The 14,264-nt window shown below is 44.1% G+C and overlaps 1 protein-coding gene across 4 annotated transcripts in view; it reads left to right on the top strand.

The window, feature by feature from the left end:
* PRKN (parkin RBR E3 ubiquitin protein ligase) overlaps positions 1–14,264 on the top strand; it is a 1,204,231-nt gene that overhangs the window by 1,163,620 nt on the left and 26,347 nt on the right. For all 4 annotated transcript variants that reach the window (XM_075924578.2, XM_075924580.2, XM_075924581.2 and 1 more), the window contains one exon: positions 11,228–11,314. In XM_075924578.2, coding sequence (XP_075780693.2) covers positions 11,228–11,314 — 87 coding nt within the window. The remainder of the gene's footprint in view (positions 1–11,227; positions 11,315–14,264) is intronic.

The following is a 14,264-nucleotide window of genomic DNA, read 5'->3' as shown; positions in this document are numbered from 1 at the left end:
GGTTGGTACTCACTTAAGATTTTTTGGATTATTTTGTGATGAAGGATGCTGAGGACCATGTGATCTTTATTTGCAATTAAACCAGGCTCAGATGGGAGTGCTGGAAATCACAACAGAGACTGTGGAGCATTTAAGGGGCCTGCATGAGGAGACTACCAAGCAAGGTGCCTATAAAGTGATCCCTTTGTGATCCCTTTGTGCCTGCAAAGTGGTCTCTTATTGAACAGAAGCTATTCAGTAAGGCTATGTCTACACTGCAAAGGTAAATCGGAAAAAGAAAAACAATTTGTGGTACGCAAATTGCGTATCTTTTTCTGCTTTACAGTCAAAAGAGGCTTTTCCGAAATTTGACGCATCTACATGGAACCAGATTTCAGAAAAAAAGTCCTCTTTTGACACATTCCTTCTTCTTTGTAAAATGAGGTTTACAGGGATGGTGAAAGAGCATGTCCACTTTCTTGAAAAATATTCTGAAAAAGCGGACGCGTTCCTTGGACATGGGTGTTGCTTTTCTGAGATATTTCTGGTATCTTGGAAAAGTGCTGCAGTCTAGACATAGCCTCTGTGACCATTCAGTTACATTGGCTTTGAGTGGAAATAAGTAATAAGGTGCATAGTGAGGTGGTTGCTCCAAAATTATGCAGATTTAACTCTAATTAAGCAATCATACTGCTCTTGCACTCCTGCACATTTCTGAAGGATAAGGCATTAAGGAATCTTTTATAATGAAAGAAATTTGGTGGAGGATGGGTGGATGTTGTGGTTTGGGGAGGTTGTGTGTTGTTTTTTTTATAGAACAACTTCAGTGTAAATGTATTTCTCTGTAATCAACAATGCAGTATACAATTTGCAATGCACTAGAAAAAAAGCTGTTACTTTTATTTTACTAAACGGAAATGCACTATAACTAGGTTATGCTGTACACTATGTGTGGTAGTTTTGTATATAACAACACTGCCTAGCAGCTCGGATTTTCTTCAGGTCTTGTCTGTGTTTTATTGTAAATCCCTGCTTCAGGCCACAGTTTATTACTTGATTATAAAATCTCACTTTGTGTTAAAACTTGGTGTCTTATTTTATGTTTATACATTTTCAAGACATAACACTTTTTTGACCAGTTGTTCATTTTATAAGGAAGCAAAATACAAAAACTAACATAACAGACCTTTGCCTATTTGGTGCTTTATTTGTGGCATTATTTAAAGGGCCACTCTTCAGATAAAAACTATACTTAAAAAATCCTCACCGGTCTGACAAAAACCACTATACATTAGAGAAATTGAATTTAGAACTCCTACAGGTTTTCCAACATACTTGTGATTTGTTTAGTCAGCATGTACAGTGAGATAGACTTCTAAGTTTCATCCCATGACTCTAATGCACTAGCAGGTAATTGTGTTCAGGTGTTTATCAGCTGTGGGATATCTTTAAATAGCCTGCCTCTCTACCTCCTCACACACACACACAAATAACATGTTTTTATTGACTTGAAAAACAATTTGTGAAATTCTTTGTACTTACATTAAGCTTTGGAAACCCTTTTATTCCCATTACAAAACCAACTGTGACTTAAATTCATTCATCATCCAGTTTAAAAAAGAAAATAAATGTTGCCAGTTCATTGTGTTTGGGAATTTTTGCTATATATGACTACATACACACAAATGTGTGTACTATGTAATTAATTATTTTAATGGGAGAAAGTGGAAGGATTGTCCAGTGCTTAAGCCTAAAATCTGTTCAGTACCCTGCTCCACTACAGACTTCCTGGGTAACCTTGTAAAAATCAGAGTCTTTCTGTGCCCAAAGTTCCTACCCATAAAATGGAGCTAATATTTTCATGCTTTACTTGGATGTTGCATGGATAAATATGTTATAGATTGTGAGGTAATCAGGTACCGTGGTGAAGAAGGTTCTATATAAGTACCTTAGAATGAACCATTAACTCTTGATGTATTTAATTGAAGTGTACTAGACAGACAATCGGTTTGGAATTCAACAGACCCTTTCGTCCTCTTTGTATTAGACCATAATTGGATACTTTTCTATTCTGTTCCCTATAGGTTCTTCTGCTGTCCTCATTACTTTGGTATTTGAGCGTATTCCCTGAATATAGTAAGCAACATAACTAAGATCTGCCACATGTGCTTCATTCTCTCCCTTCTGTCATCCTTTTCCCAACTGTGAATGGTGCATACAATACGGTGCTGTTTTGTTTGGTAGGGTTTTTTTTTGTAATGTATGTGCCTCAGTGTTTAAACTTTTGGAGTGGCAGGTGGTGAGGTTTTATTGCCTTTACTTCCCATGGAAAATCATTCCACAGTTTTGGACTGGCCCCCAAGAAAGCTCTATTTCTTGCACAGATGAGCTTTACTCAGGAAGGTCCATTGTCAGGGCCATCCTTAGGATTTATGGGGCCCTGTGCAGTACTATTAAACTGGAGCCCCTATACATGATGAATGATCTTTTGAGATGTGATTTTACATTCTTCAACAACACGCTAATGAAATATTTTTACAGCAAATTTTAACTACGGTTCTATAAACTGACAAAGTAAATTCAGAAACTGATAGCATATACCTAGGGTTGGCAAATGCCTTTTTAAATGGCTTAGAACATAACATAAGAACGGCCGTACTGGGTCAGACCAAAGGTCCATCTAGCCCAGTAGACTGTCTGCCAACAGTGGCCAGCACCAGGTGTCCCAGAGAGGGTGGACCGAAGACAACGATCAAGTGATTTGTCTCCTGCCATCCCTCTCCAGCCTCTGACAAACAGAGCCAAGGACACAGTTTTATCCCCTGGCTAATAGCCTTTTATGGACCTAACCTCCATGAAATTATCTAGCTTCTCTTTAAACTCTGTTATAGTCCTAGCCTTCACAGCCTCCTCTGGCAAGGAGTTCCACAAGTTGACTACATGCTGTGTGAAGAAGAGCTTTCGTTTATTAGTTTTAAACCTGTTACCCATTAATTTCATTTGGTGTCCTCTAGTTCTCCTATTTAGGGAACTAATAAATAACTTTTCTTTATCGGCCCTCTCCACACCACTCATGATTTTATATACTTCTATCATATCCCCTCTCAGTCTCCTCTTTTCTAAACTGAAAAGTCCCAGTCGCTTTAACCTCTCCTCATATGGGACCCGTTCCAAACCCCTAATCATTTTAGTTGCCCTTTTCTGAACCCTTCCCAAGGCCAAAATATCTTTTTTGAGGTGAGGAGACCACATCTGTACACAGTATTGAAGATGTGGACATACCATAGTTTTATACAGGAGCAGATATTCTGGGTCTTATTTTCTATCCCTTTCTTAATAATTCCTAGCATCCTATTTGCCTTTTTGACTGCCGCTGCACACTGTGTGGAAGTTTTCAGAGAACTGTCCACGATAACTCCAAGTTCTTCTTCGGGGATGTCCCCGCGGGTGCTCCACTATGGGTGTTGGGCTTGCCCCGGCGCCGCAGACGGAAGCTTGTCATGAGCAGTCAAGATCTCTTTCCTGATTTGTCGTAGCCAAATTAGCCCCCATCATACTGTACGTATAGTTGGGGTTATTTTTCCCAATGTGCATTACTTTACATTTATCCACATTAAATTTCATTTGCCATTTTGTTGCCCAATCACTCAGTTTGGTGAGATCTTCTTGGAGTCCCTCACAGTCTGCTTCTGTCTTGACTATCCTAAACAGTTTGGTATTATCTGGAACGAGATGTACCGGTAGTTCAGAATAGGAAGCCTAATCCGAACTACCTAGTTCGTGCCACGTGTAGCCGCGGGCACGGAGTCCGAACTAGCGGACATTTAAAAATGACGGCGCCTGGCAATATGCAAATGAAGCCTGGGAAATTCAAATCCCGGGCTTCATTTGCAACTCCAGTTGCCTACATTAACCACCCTAGATCGAACTAGGGTGGTAGTGTAGACATACCCTAATAGACTAGTAAGACAGGATTTCCCTTTACAGAAACCATGTTGACTTTTGTCTAACAAATTATGTTCTTCTACATGCCTCACAATTTTATTCTTTACTATTGTTTCGACTAATTTGCCTGGTACTGAAGTTAGACTTACCGGTCTGTAATTGCCAGGATCGCCTCTAGAGCCCTTTTTAAATATTGGTGTCACGTTGGCTACCTTCCAGTCATTAGGTACGGAAGCCGATTTAAGGGATAGGTTACAAACCACAGATAATAGCTCAGCAATTTCCCATTTGAGTTCTTTTAGAACCCTTGGATGAATGCCATCCGGTCCCGGAGATTTGTTAACATTAAGTTTTTCTATTTGTTCCAAAACCTCCTCTAATGACACTTCAACATTAAGTGGACCCTGAACCGAGGTTAAGGATGGCCGGAAGCAGTGCCGGCAGGGCATCAGAGGAGGACTTAGAGCGTGGAGATGCTGTCTCAGGCTAGCCAAGGGCTGTGCTTAAAGGGACCCGACCCCCACCCCGGACAGACAGTTCTTAGGGGTGCCCCACTTGCAAAGCAGTCCTGGCTTGGAGTGCCTGGAGTGCCCACACTCGGCACATCACAGCACTCGGACATCAGCCCGGCTGCACTTGCCACAGGCTGCCATCTGGGGAGAGGGGACAATCGGGGGGCTGCAGGAGAGCTTCCACCCCAAGGAGCCTGCAGAGCCAGCCCAGTCCTCCCCTTCGGGGGCTCGTACCCCATTCCTCCCTCACCTCCTTCCACTTACCCTTCCCTAGCTCCCCTTCCTGATGTACAAAAAAAGGACACGTGTGGTCAAAAATAGAAACTCTCTTTACTGAACAAAACTGGGGGAAACTGGGAAAAGGAGGTGGGAGAGGGGAAGAGAGAGGCTGGGAGAGGGGAGGGGGAAAACTGGGAGGAGGGAGCTGGAAGGGGGAAGCAAGGGAAAGGAGGGGGTGGGGAAACTCAAGGATCAGGGGTGGGGGTCTCGCCGGGCCAACTGCCTCCCAGCACGGCGAGGGAGGGGGCCTCGGCGTCCCCGGGGGGATGGGGTGGAGGGTGCGGAGGTTGAGGTGGGGGGTGTGGACATTGAGGAAGAGGGTGTGGGGGTTGAGGAGGAAGAGGTGGGAGGGGGGCAGGAGTGGGAGGAGGGACAGCAGTTGGGGGGGCAGCAGGCGCAGGACCAGCACAGGGCACCATGCTCTGCAGCAGGAGCTGCAGGTTTGTGCTCAGCCCTCGGACCTCAGCCAGCAGCTCATGGCGGAGGTGCAGGTATTCCCGTATCCAGGCCTGCAGTGTGCGGTGCACGGCTCGCAGGGCCCCCAGGTGCTAGTCCCAATACTCCTGCTCCGTGGTGGTGGTCCAGAGCAGGCCACGGGTGCAGGAGCATGTCCCGGACGGGGTGGTGCGCCCTGCACAAGCAGCTGGTGCAGCTGTAGAGAAAGAAGAGAAGTGGTCAGTTCTCCCTGGGAGCTGCCCCAAGACCACACCCATGTCCCTGTGCCATGTATAGTGTGGCCAGGGCGGTGGGGGGTAGGGGGACATCTCCCCGCCTCCATGTAGAGGGGACATGTGAAGGGAAAGCATCCTGCTGGGTCCCGCCCCGGGGTCGGGAGCATGTCAGGTCTCTTTGCACAAGCATGTGCCCCTGGGTGTCACGCAGCTAGAGCCACCTGCCCAAGGGTGGCATGGCACGTGCTCGCATGTGCACAGGTGTCTGCGTGATCTGTGGAAGGCATGGCCCACGCGTGTGGTCTCTGGTCTCCCTCCCGCCTTCCCCCCCAGAACTACTTAATTCGAACTACTTACCCGGTACGGTCTCCCTGGACGCTGGGACATCCTGCCGTGGCCCCTCCGGTGTGCCCGGGTCAGGGCCCTCTGGTCCCAGCTCGCTGCCGCCTGGGCTGGTGCAGACCGCCATGCCCCCCAAGAGTTGGTGGAAAGCAGGGAAGTAGGGGCAGGTGTCATCCCCTGCAGCGGCGCCGCCCCTGGTGGCCCTGGCGTACTCCTGCCGCAGCTGCTTAACTTTAATGCGCACCTGCTCCTGGGAGCGCCTGTGTCCCTTGCGGGCCATGGCAGTCGCTATGCGGCCGTAGATGGCCGCGTTCCTCCTCCTAGTGCGGAGATCTTGGAGATTGGGGGCCTGACCCCAAATCTCAATGAGGTCCATGACCTCCGCACTAGTCCAGGGGGCTGCGCACCTTCTACGGCCCCTGGCTGGCCCCTGGGTGCTCGGGGACTGGGCAGGGGACGGCTGGCTGCCTGGCTCATGGTGGGGCCACTCGGTCAGGGGCAGACACTGCTGGCAGGGCTGTTTGTCTCCAGTGCCGTCTGGCCAGAGTCTACCCCTTTAAGGGCCCGGGGCTGGGGGAGAGGAGAAGAGTTTTCCTGGTTGTACCCAGAGAGGCCACCAGGGGGAACCTGGGAATGGCTAGCCTCCCACTAGTTCGAATTAAGGATCTACACAGCCCTTAATTCGAACTCGTAAGTTCGAACTAGGCTTAATCCTCGTGGAATGAGGATTACCTAGTTCGAACTAAGCGCTCCGTTAGTTCGAATTAAATTCGAACTAGCGCCTATGAAAGTTAGTTCGAACTAACGTCCGTTAGTTCGAACTAACTTTGTAGTGTAGACATACCCTCAGCCTCTCCTCGGAGGTCATGTGCTCCAGCCCCCTAATCATTTTGGTCGCCCCCTGCTAGACCCCCTCCAATGCGTCCACATCCTTTCTATAGTGGGGGTGGGGAGGCTGGGTTGTGAGTGGGCCACCCACCCTCCTCGTGCTCTAGGGTGGAGAGGCAGCACACTGCCCCACCTCCCTGTGGTGCAGGGGACAGCTTGGCTCCTGGGGGGTGACCTGGGCAGAAGGGAGAGGCCAGGGAGCTTGCCTTCCCCAGCCCTACCTTCGCCCACCACCCATGCTCGCACTTGTGTTATGTCTTAATAGCATCACTGCAGAGGTGAATCTAACAGAAATTTGAAAGATATGATGGGTCTTACCAATTCAATAAAGGGAAGTGCTCTGTGTGTAAGAGGCAGCATGGGAGAAGAAAACACAAAGATGGAAGTGTGTGGAGTAGTGTTACCTGCACAAAATTCTCTGTCATTTCCATGGTTTAGGGGCACGCACTTTACCCAGTCCCTAGGGCTCAAGGTGTAACCCTGTTAATTTCAATGCCCACTCTTACCCAATTTCTTGGGCTGAGGGCACAATTTCCTACAGGTTACTATGTAAGGAATGAGAATTATACATTCCTTTATTGTTCAAAAACTTGATGTAATAGTTGTATTTTGTAAAGACCATGTGGAACAATATCAGTGTTATGGAGATCAAGGAGAAGAAGTTGAAGTAGGCAGGAAGAGAGCTGAGAATTTTGTGTGCCTGGGCCAGGAGAAGGTAGAACTTCAAAGTATCATGGAGAAGTAGCAAAACTGTGTTTCTAAAGTATCCATCACTTTAGTATTTAAGAACTAATATTTTATAACTGAATTTACCTGAAAAGTTTAAAGTTTTTGGTTTTTTATACACAATGGGCTAAGTATATAACTAAAAGTGAAATTTGCCCCCAGCATCTTAATTTTTTCTAATATTATTTTTAGAGATGGGATCAAAAGGCACTCCCAGATTTTGAACGACAGTGTGTGGACATGTTTAGATGTGCACTTTTGGTTTGACCAGTTATAAAGATAAGAATTTTTTCTACAATTGTATCTGGATCAAGGTTCAAGTTTTCAACACCTCTTTAGTTTGAGGTTATTTGGCTCTAGGATTTTTGCTGAGACCCATCTTCAATTATTTGGAGATGTTTCATGTATATTTCTTTCAGCTACAACCTCCTAGTTCTTTATGATTTGGAGAGAATTTTCAGATGCACCTAAACAGATTTAGACACACGCAACTCTTACTGGTTTTCAATTAGATATGTGTGTCTAAAGCCCTTACTTGCTTCTGAAAATGTTCCCTTTAGTCTTCATTTTGTTCATGTACCTTGAAGGATAAATTTGAGACTTTTTAGGATTTATCCTTTTTGTTTGTTTGTTTGTTTTGGTTTGTTTTGGTCTGGTTTGTTTTTTTCCAAGATTAGTATCTTTCATGTGGGTGCCAAATAATACACTAAAAATAGTAACTTCTTGGCCAATAACTACTTATCAGTTACTTGGCCAGTAACTACTTAGCACATTAAATAGTTTCTTTTTTAAAAAGGAAAAGTATTATTTCAATTAGCAATTATGCCACATAATAATTGTAAACACGTATTAGTAAAATGATTATGCAAAAGTGCTAAATCCTAATTAACAATTTAAATTCTTTTTCTTTCCTGAGACAAAATAAATCCTATAATTATTATTATTAAAGAAGCCATAATATTCAGGTTTACTGCAGGTACTTTTTGACATGTTTCATTTCCAAATCTTTTTCTCTTATCTGGAAGTTAAAATGAATGAAACTATGTCACCAGCCATTCTTTTATTTAAACTGATGTGCATTTTTATTGCTAATGCTATGCCATGACAAGGAAGTACAAATTGAACTTCTCTACTCCAGCACCATTGGGACCTGACCAGTGCCAAAGCAGAGAATTTGCTGAACCATGGGAGGTCAATATTATCTAGCAGCATTACCAACACTTCCCCTGCCTAGTAGGCTATTAGAAGACATTTAGGGGTGAATTAGAGCTAAATAACTGCACAGAACACTGAGAGCCAGGACTGGTGGCTGTAAACAAACTTTATGGGCCCACAGGAAACTTGGCCATACCCATGATAAGTAGATACCCAGCTCACTAAAATCATGCTACACCACGGATATTGCTGGACCAAATAGTGTCGGATTAGAGAGGTTTAAGTTATATAATGCATTTGTGTCAGGGAAGGCATATTTATTCTGATAAAACAATCAACGGGATGTTCTTCTGTGATATCATTGATTTTACATCTCATCAGTCATCTAATAAGTTATGAAAAACATTGCTCGTATCACCAAAAAGATCAGACTTACATTTCTATAGTAAGTCATGGGATGAGATCATTTATGGAGTTACCTGCAGCATATAAAATTACTATGGAAGGGACCACACAGAAATGTAAGACAGCATCGTTTTGTGAATAGCATTGTTCTAACACAGCTCCCTGTGGCTCCCCTTGATTGGAAGTGATGAACCAAAGCCAAAGGGAGCCGGAAGGCTCTGTGACTCCAGAGACTTAAGATAAACAAACCAGAGCAGCCTGTTAGCAGTTTTCTCAAAGTTAGCCCATGGCTAGGGTTGCCAGATGGTTTCAAGAAAAATATCGGACACACTTGACGTTACATCACAATCTACATTACATCTTATTTAGAAAATACCGGACATTTCTATTTTCTCAATTTGTTTCCCGATCAGAAAGCTCAAATGCTGCGTTGTCCAGTTCAAAACCAGACACCTGGCAACCCTACCCACGGCCCATTTTGAGAAGCTTACATATTACAGATAGCCGTAATACTTAAGCTGTAATATGAGGTAAGATAGATATTGGGAAAGGGAAAGGGGATTTTTTTTCAAAATTACCATCTCTTTAAGATTTGTGAAACTTTCACAAAATTGAATTAGAGTGAACCAGGACACACTAGGGAATTGCAGCTCTTTGGAGCATAGCAGTAGGTCTGGCAATAATAGTCACAAAACCCTTTCAGAGAGATGACTATAGGGAAAAGAAATATACAGGCCAAAAATAGGCAAGGTAAAAAGGAGAAAGAGAGTGGGAAGTACAGTTAGGCATGATCATATCCATAATATTAACGTCTAGTGATAATCAGTCTTCAATGCTAACTTCCCTAGAATGCCTATTTGTGTGTGCCCAGCACAGTGAGGTCTAATTCTAAAAGGGTACCTTTGGGTACTACTATAATCACAATGTTTATTAATAACAATACTGCAATTCCTCATACTTAGTGCCTGGCAAAGATAACTTATTGCTAATAAGCACAAATTAATTAACTTAAGTGGTGATTAAAGGAAAAATAAGGAATTGCAAATAATAGACACAATAGTCAAAGGAAACTGACAAAGAAGGGCCATAACATTGTTTGATCTGGACAAAACAAAAAGCATTCATTTCATTCCATTCTTTTGTCCCCACAGTTCCATGATGATTTCCATGTTACTTTTGAAGAGTAGAATCAGGCCTGTTGGCCTTGTTTTCTTTAACAATGCTTCATTGCATAAAAATGTAGTTTCTTCAGTATGGTAATAAAATGTGATTTTCTATAGTACTTTTAAAATTGACAACAAAAGCTCAAAAGAGCTCAGAATGGAATTGCGGAGATGGAATTTGTGGCAGATAAATGTCCCAGTGTCAGGTTCCCCTGATATCCTTATTCATTACATCTGAATGTAGCTCTGTATCTAGAAATCAAGGCTGCTTTATCAGTCTTACTTATAATGCCAGTCAGAACAGCCAACTGCTGAGAGATCCTTCAGAGTCTGAAGGTGGGTCAAGACAGCATGGCTTCAGCACAGCATGAGAGACCCGTTTTACATTATTGACTTTTCTTCTTATCCACAAGGACACAAAAATTAATGTGGAATTGATGGGTCAAAGATTTTGACACATGTCAAGACTGATATCTTCATTTTAGAGTATAAAAATGGAACAAGCTAGTTGCGTATGAACCATTTTAGATAGCAGTTACAGCTCAAGCAATGCTACAGATAAATGTATTACCAGTCTGTAAAGGACATGCTGCGTGGCTGAACTCTTATCAAAAGAGCTATAGAATTTAACAGGGATGAAACAAATACAATTCTAAAATATAATAATAATAATAAAATTCTATTGCAATTCCTCAAACAGCCTCTTCCACTGAATAGAGAATCATCATCTTTCTATAGTGTTGTGGTCTGGGGGGGAGGGGTTATTCTGTTTTTTTTTTTTTTACATATTAAGTCATTCTACAGAAACCTGTGAAATAATATAATTTTAGGTTCTGTGCAGTGGTTCAAATAAATTGTAGAAAGTTATCTTCTACTACATGGTAGTTTTCCTTAAGGGAATGTGTTTGACTTAGTACTTTGCATATAGACTACTTCCAAAAATAAATACTATAAAAAAACCTAACTTCAGCTTGTCCCTTTTTTATAACAAATTTGCACTGTGCAAGAAAAAACAACCCATCAGTATCCCAGGATACCGTATGTGCCACATAGCAAAAGCTCATTTAAATAATCAAATTTTATTGTATTTAATTTTGTGGCTGTAATGTGCTGATTTTATCCCTAACTTGTTTTATGATTTGTGAATTATTTTGTTTTCCAGTTTGTGTTCTGCCGTGAATGTAGAGAAGAATATCATGAGGGGGATTGCAGCACCCTCCATAGTACTCCGGAAGCCATAGCCCAGAAGGTAGGGAAACCCCATAACTCACTGCAGTCATGCAAGTAGCTTTGGCTCAGCTAGAGCAATATTTGTAGGATTGGTCCCAATTATAACTGTTGTAAGTAAAAGCATCCCTGTGTGTATTGAAGTGCTCTAGTCACTGGAACTGCTGAACTGGCTTCACTGTAGGTTTCAGCGTCTTTAATTCATGCGGCCATTGAGTTCTGTCAGAAACATGCAGAGCTCTGCTCTCAATCGATAAAGAAATGGCCTCCCTGATGGGCTTTTGGGATTGTGGCAGTCCAATATGAATATCTTTAAAATGCTTTCTGTGAAGTCTTGCCCATCAAGCTTATGCTCAGCACACTGGTTACTAAGTCCAACGGTGCTGGTCTGAGTCAGTTATTTTACCAAATGTAACAAGTGCAGTATTGTCTTCCTAAAGTCTGCATACAGCCTGAAACAGTGGCCCTTGGAGATTTGCACTCCTCTTCCCAACTGCCATTAAACTTATTGAGGTTTTGTCCTTCCACCCTGTGAGGACACTTTAATGTAAGTATTGACTAATTCATTGGCTATTTGAGCAGATAGGCTGCAGAAGAGGATGAAAGTGAACCAAATGGGAGTAAATTGAGGCTAGATGTAGGGAAGAACTCGGACTACAAGATCACTCTGTCTTTCAACCCGGAAATGCTTGAGTGAGCAATACCACACTACGGGAAGCAGAGTTTCAGCCATATATATACCTCAGCTGCAAAAGAAAATTTATGTCCCAGTTAAACTGTCTGAATCCTGATAAATTCCAGGAGATCAGTCTGTTTAGCTAACAAAGAGAAGGCTGGGGTTCAAGCACTGCCCTTTCTGTGCAGTGGTTATTCCTAACAGTGACCCCTCCACATGCGGTACTTGCTCTGTCTTGGGGAAGCCTACCGTTAAGAGTGCTACTTGATCCACAGATTGTTCAAGGAGATGACTCAGGTGGCGTGGGATTTTTGCCGTGAGCAGCACCTACTTGAGCAAGTCATGAGGCCTGATCCAGCACTTCCTTGGGCTACTGATCACCCTCCAGCTTGAATAGTGCTGCTGCCTCCTGTTCCAAAGCAGGGACCTCCCTGAAGTGGTGCGGGAGTTGTTCTTCATCATCATTGCCAAAAAAAAGTCATGTAGGACCAATTGAGATCACTCTAGGTCCAGGGTGACACATCTGCCTCCCCTAAGAAAAGTAACGATCAGCCATGTCGATCTGGCATGCAGGATGGTGCAGGTGCTTCTCACTCTCCCTCTTTACAGGATAGGAAGGGCAGATATCTTGTACCATCAACTCTAGTTCTGGCCTCTGAGCATCCATTGAGTCCAGTAACGATAGGAACGATGCTGGGACCAACATCATATCAAGCTGCTGTGGACCTACTTTGCCTTTCAGTTCTGTCCTCACTCCTGGTCCAAAAGTTCACAAGGTCCCTCATGATCGCTCCTTAGTTGGAGTCTGCCATTGACGTCTCAGCTCCACACCGTGAAATATGCCTCCTTGTGTTAGTATGGATGTTCGGGGTTGGGGAGTGCATGTGGACTCAAGGGTGCTGCATCTGTGGTCTGGAGAGGAGGCCTCGCTCCACATCAACATACTGCAGTTTCAGGCAACAATGCACAACACATCATTCCTTCTGGGGCTTTATCAGATCTTCAGTGGTTCACATACACTCAGACAATACCACCACTAGGTGAACAAACAAGGGGGAGCTCACTCTAGATCATTGCTTGGATGCAATCAGCTTGTGGCAGTTTGAATCAAAGAGGACATCACCCCGATATATGTCCTCTAACAAGGCAGTCTCATGAATCATCTCAGCAGTGTTTTCTCCCCACACCAAGAGTGTCCCTAATGACAAAGGTTGTTTGGCTGGTGTTCACAACAGGGGGCCTCCCCATGATAGACCTCTTTGCAAGTAAGAAAAACAGAAAGTGTTGCCTCATCTGCTCTCAGGAGGGGTTCAATGTGGTTTCCCTCTCCAACACTTCCCATTGCATCTGGCAGACAACTCTGCCCAGTCCTTCTCCAGGTTATTGCCAAGGTCAAAGCAGTTTGACCCAGACTCATGGCATAGGCAGAACTGGCTCTTGGATCTTTTTGTTCTCTCAGGGTATGTCTACACTACCCTCCTAGTTCGAACTAGGAGAGTAATGTAGGCATACCGCACTTGCAAATGAAGCCCGGGATTTGAATTTCCCGGGCTTCATTTGCATAAGCGGGGCGCCGCCATTTTTAAAACCCCGCTGGTTCGAACCCCGTGCAGCGCGGCTACACGGGGCACGAACTAGGTAGTTCGAACTAGGCTTCCTAGAATGAGGAGTAACGGTAGTTTGAACTAGGAAGCCTAGTTCGAACTACCTAGTTCGTGCCCCGTGTAGCCGCGCTGCACGGGGTTCGAACCAGCGGGGTTTTAAAAATGGCGGCGCCCCGCTTATGCAAATGAAGCCCAGGAAATTCAAATCCCGGGCTTCATTTGTAAGTGCGGTATGCCTACATTACCCCGCTAGTTTGAACTAGCGGGGTAGTGTAGACATACCCTCAGTTCCAGCTCCCAAGCCACTTTCTTTCCTTCCCAGCCACCTTACCCATGACTGTGGCAGCACCAGCTCCCTGCAGCTTACAGCATAGCTACCTCATGGTTAAAAACAGAAGAATAACATCACCTAGAGGCTGTGCAACAGGTCCTACTTAATAACAGGAGGCGTTCTACCAGTGCAGTCTAGTTTTCCTTGTTGTCCTTAGCCTGTGGGACCCATTCAAAAGATTCAAAAGTCCTTCTATTTAGGACATTTAGAATTTGTGTTACACCTTCAGGAATCAGGCCTAGCACTCAGTTCCCCCCCCCCCCCCCCCCCAGAGTGAACTTGGCAGAAATATCCACAAGAAAGACGTTTTCTCCAATGCCATAGTGACAAGATTTCTGAAAGTATCAGAGGGGTAGCCGTG

Source organism: Pelodiscus sinensis, chromosome 3, assembly GCF_052426305.1.
Source record: "Pelodiscus sinensis isolate ZL-2025 chromosome 3, ASM5242630v1, whole genome shotgun sequence".
Classification (NCBI taxonomy): Eukaryota; Metazoa; Chordata; order Testudines; family Trionychidae; genus Pelodiscus; species Pelodiscus sinensis.
This window is presented reverse-complemented; position numbering and strand designations above follow the sequence as displayed.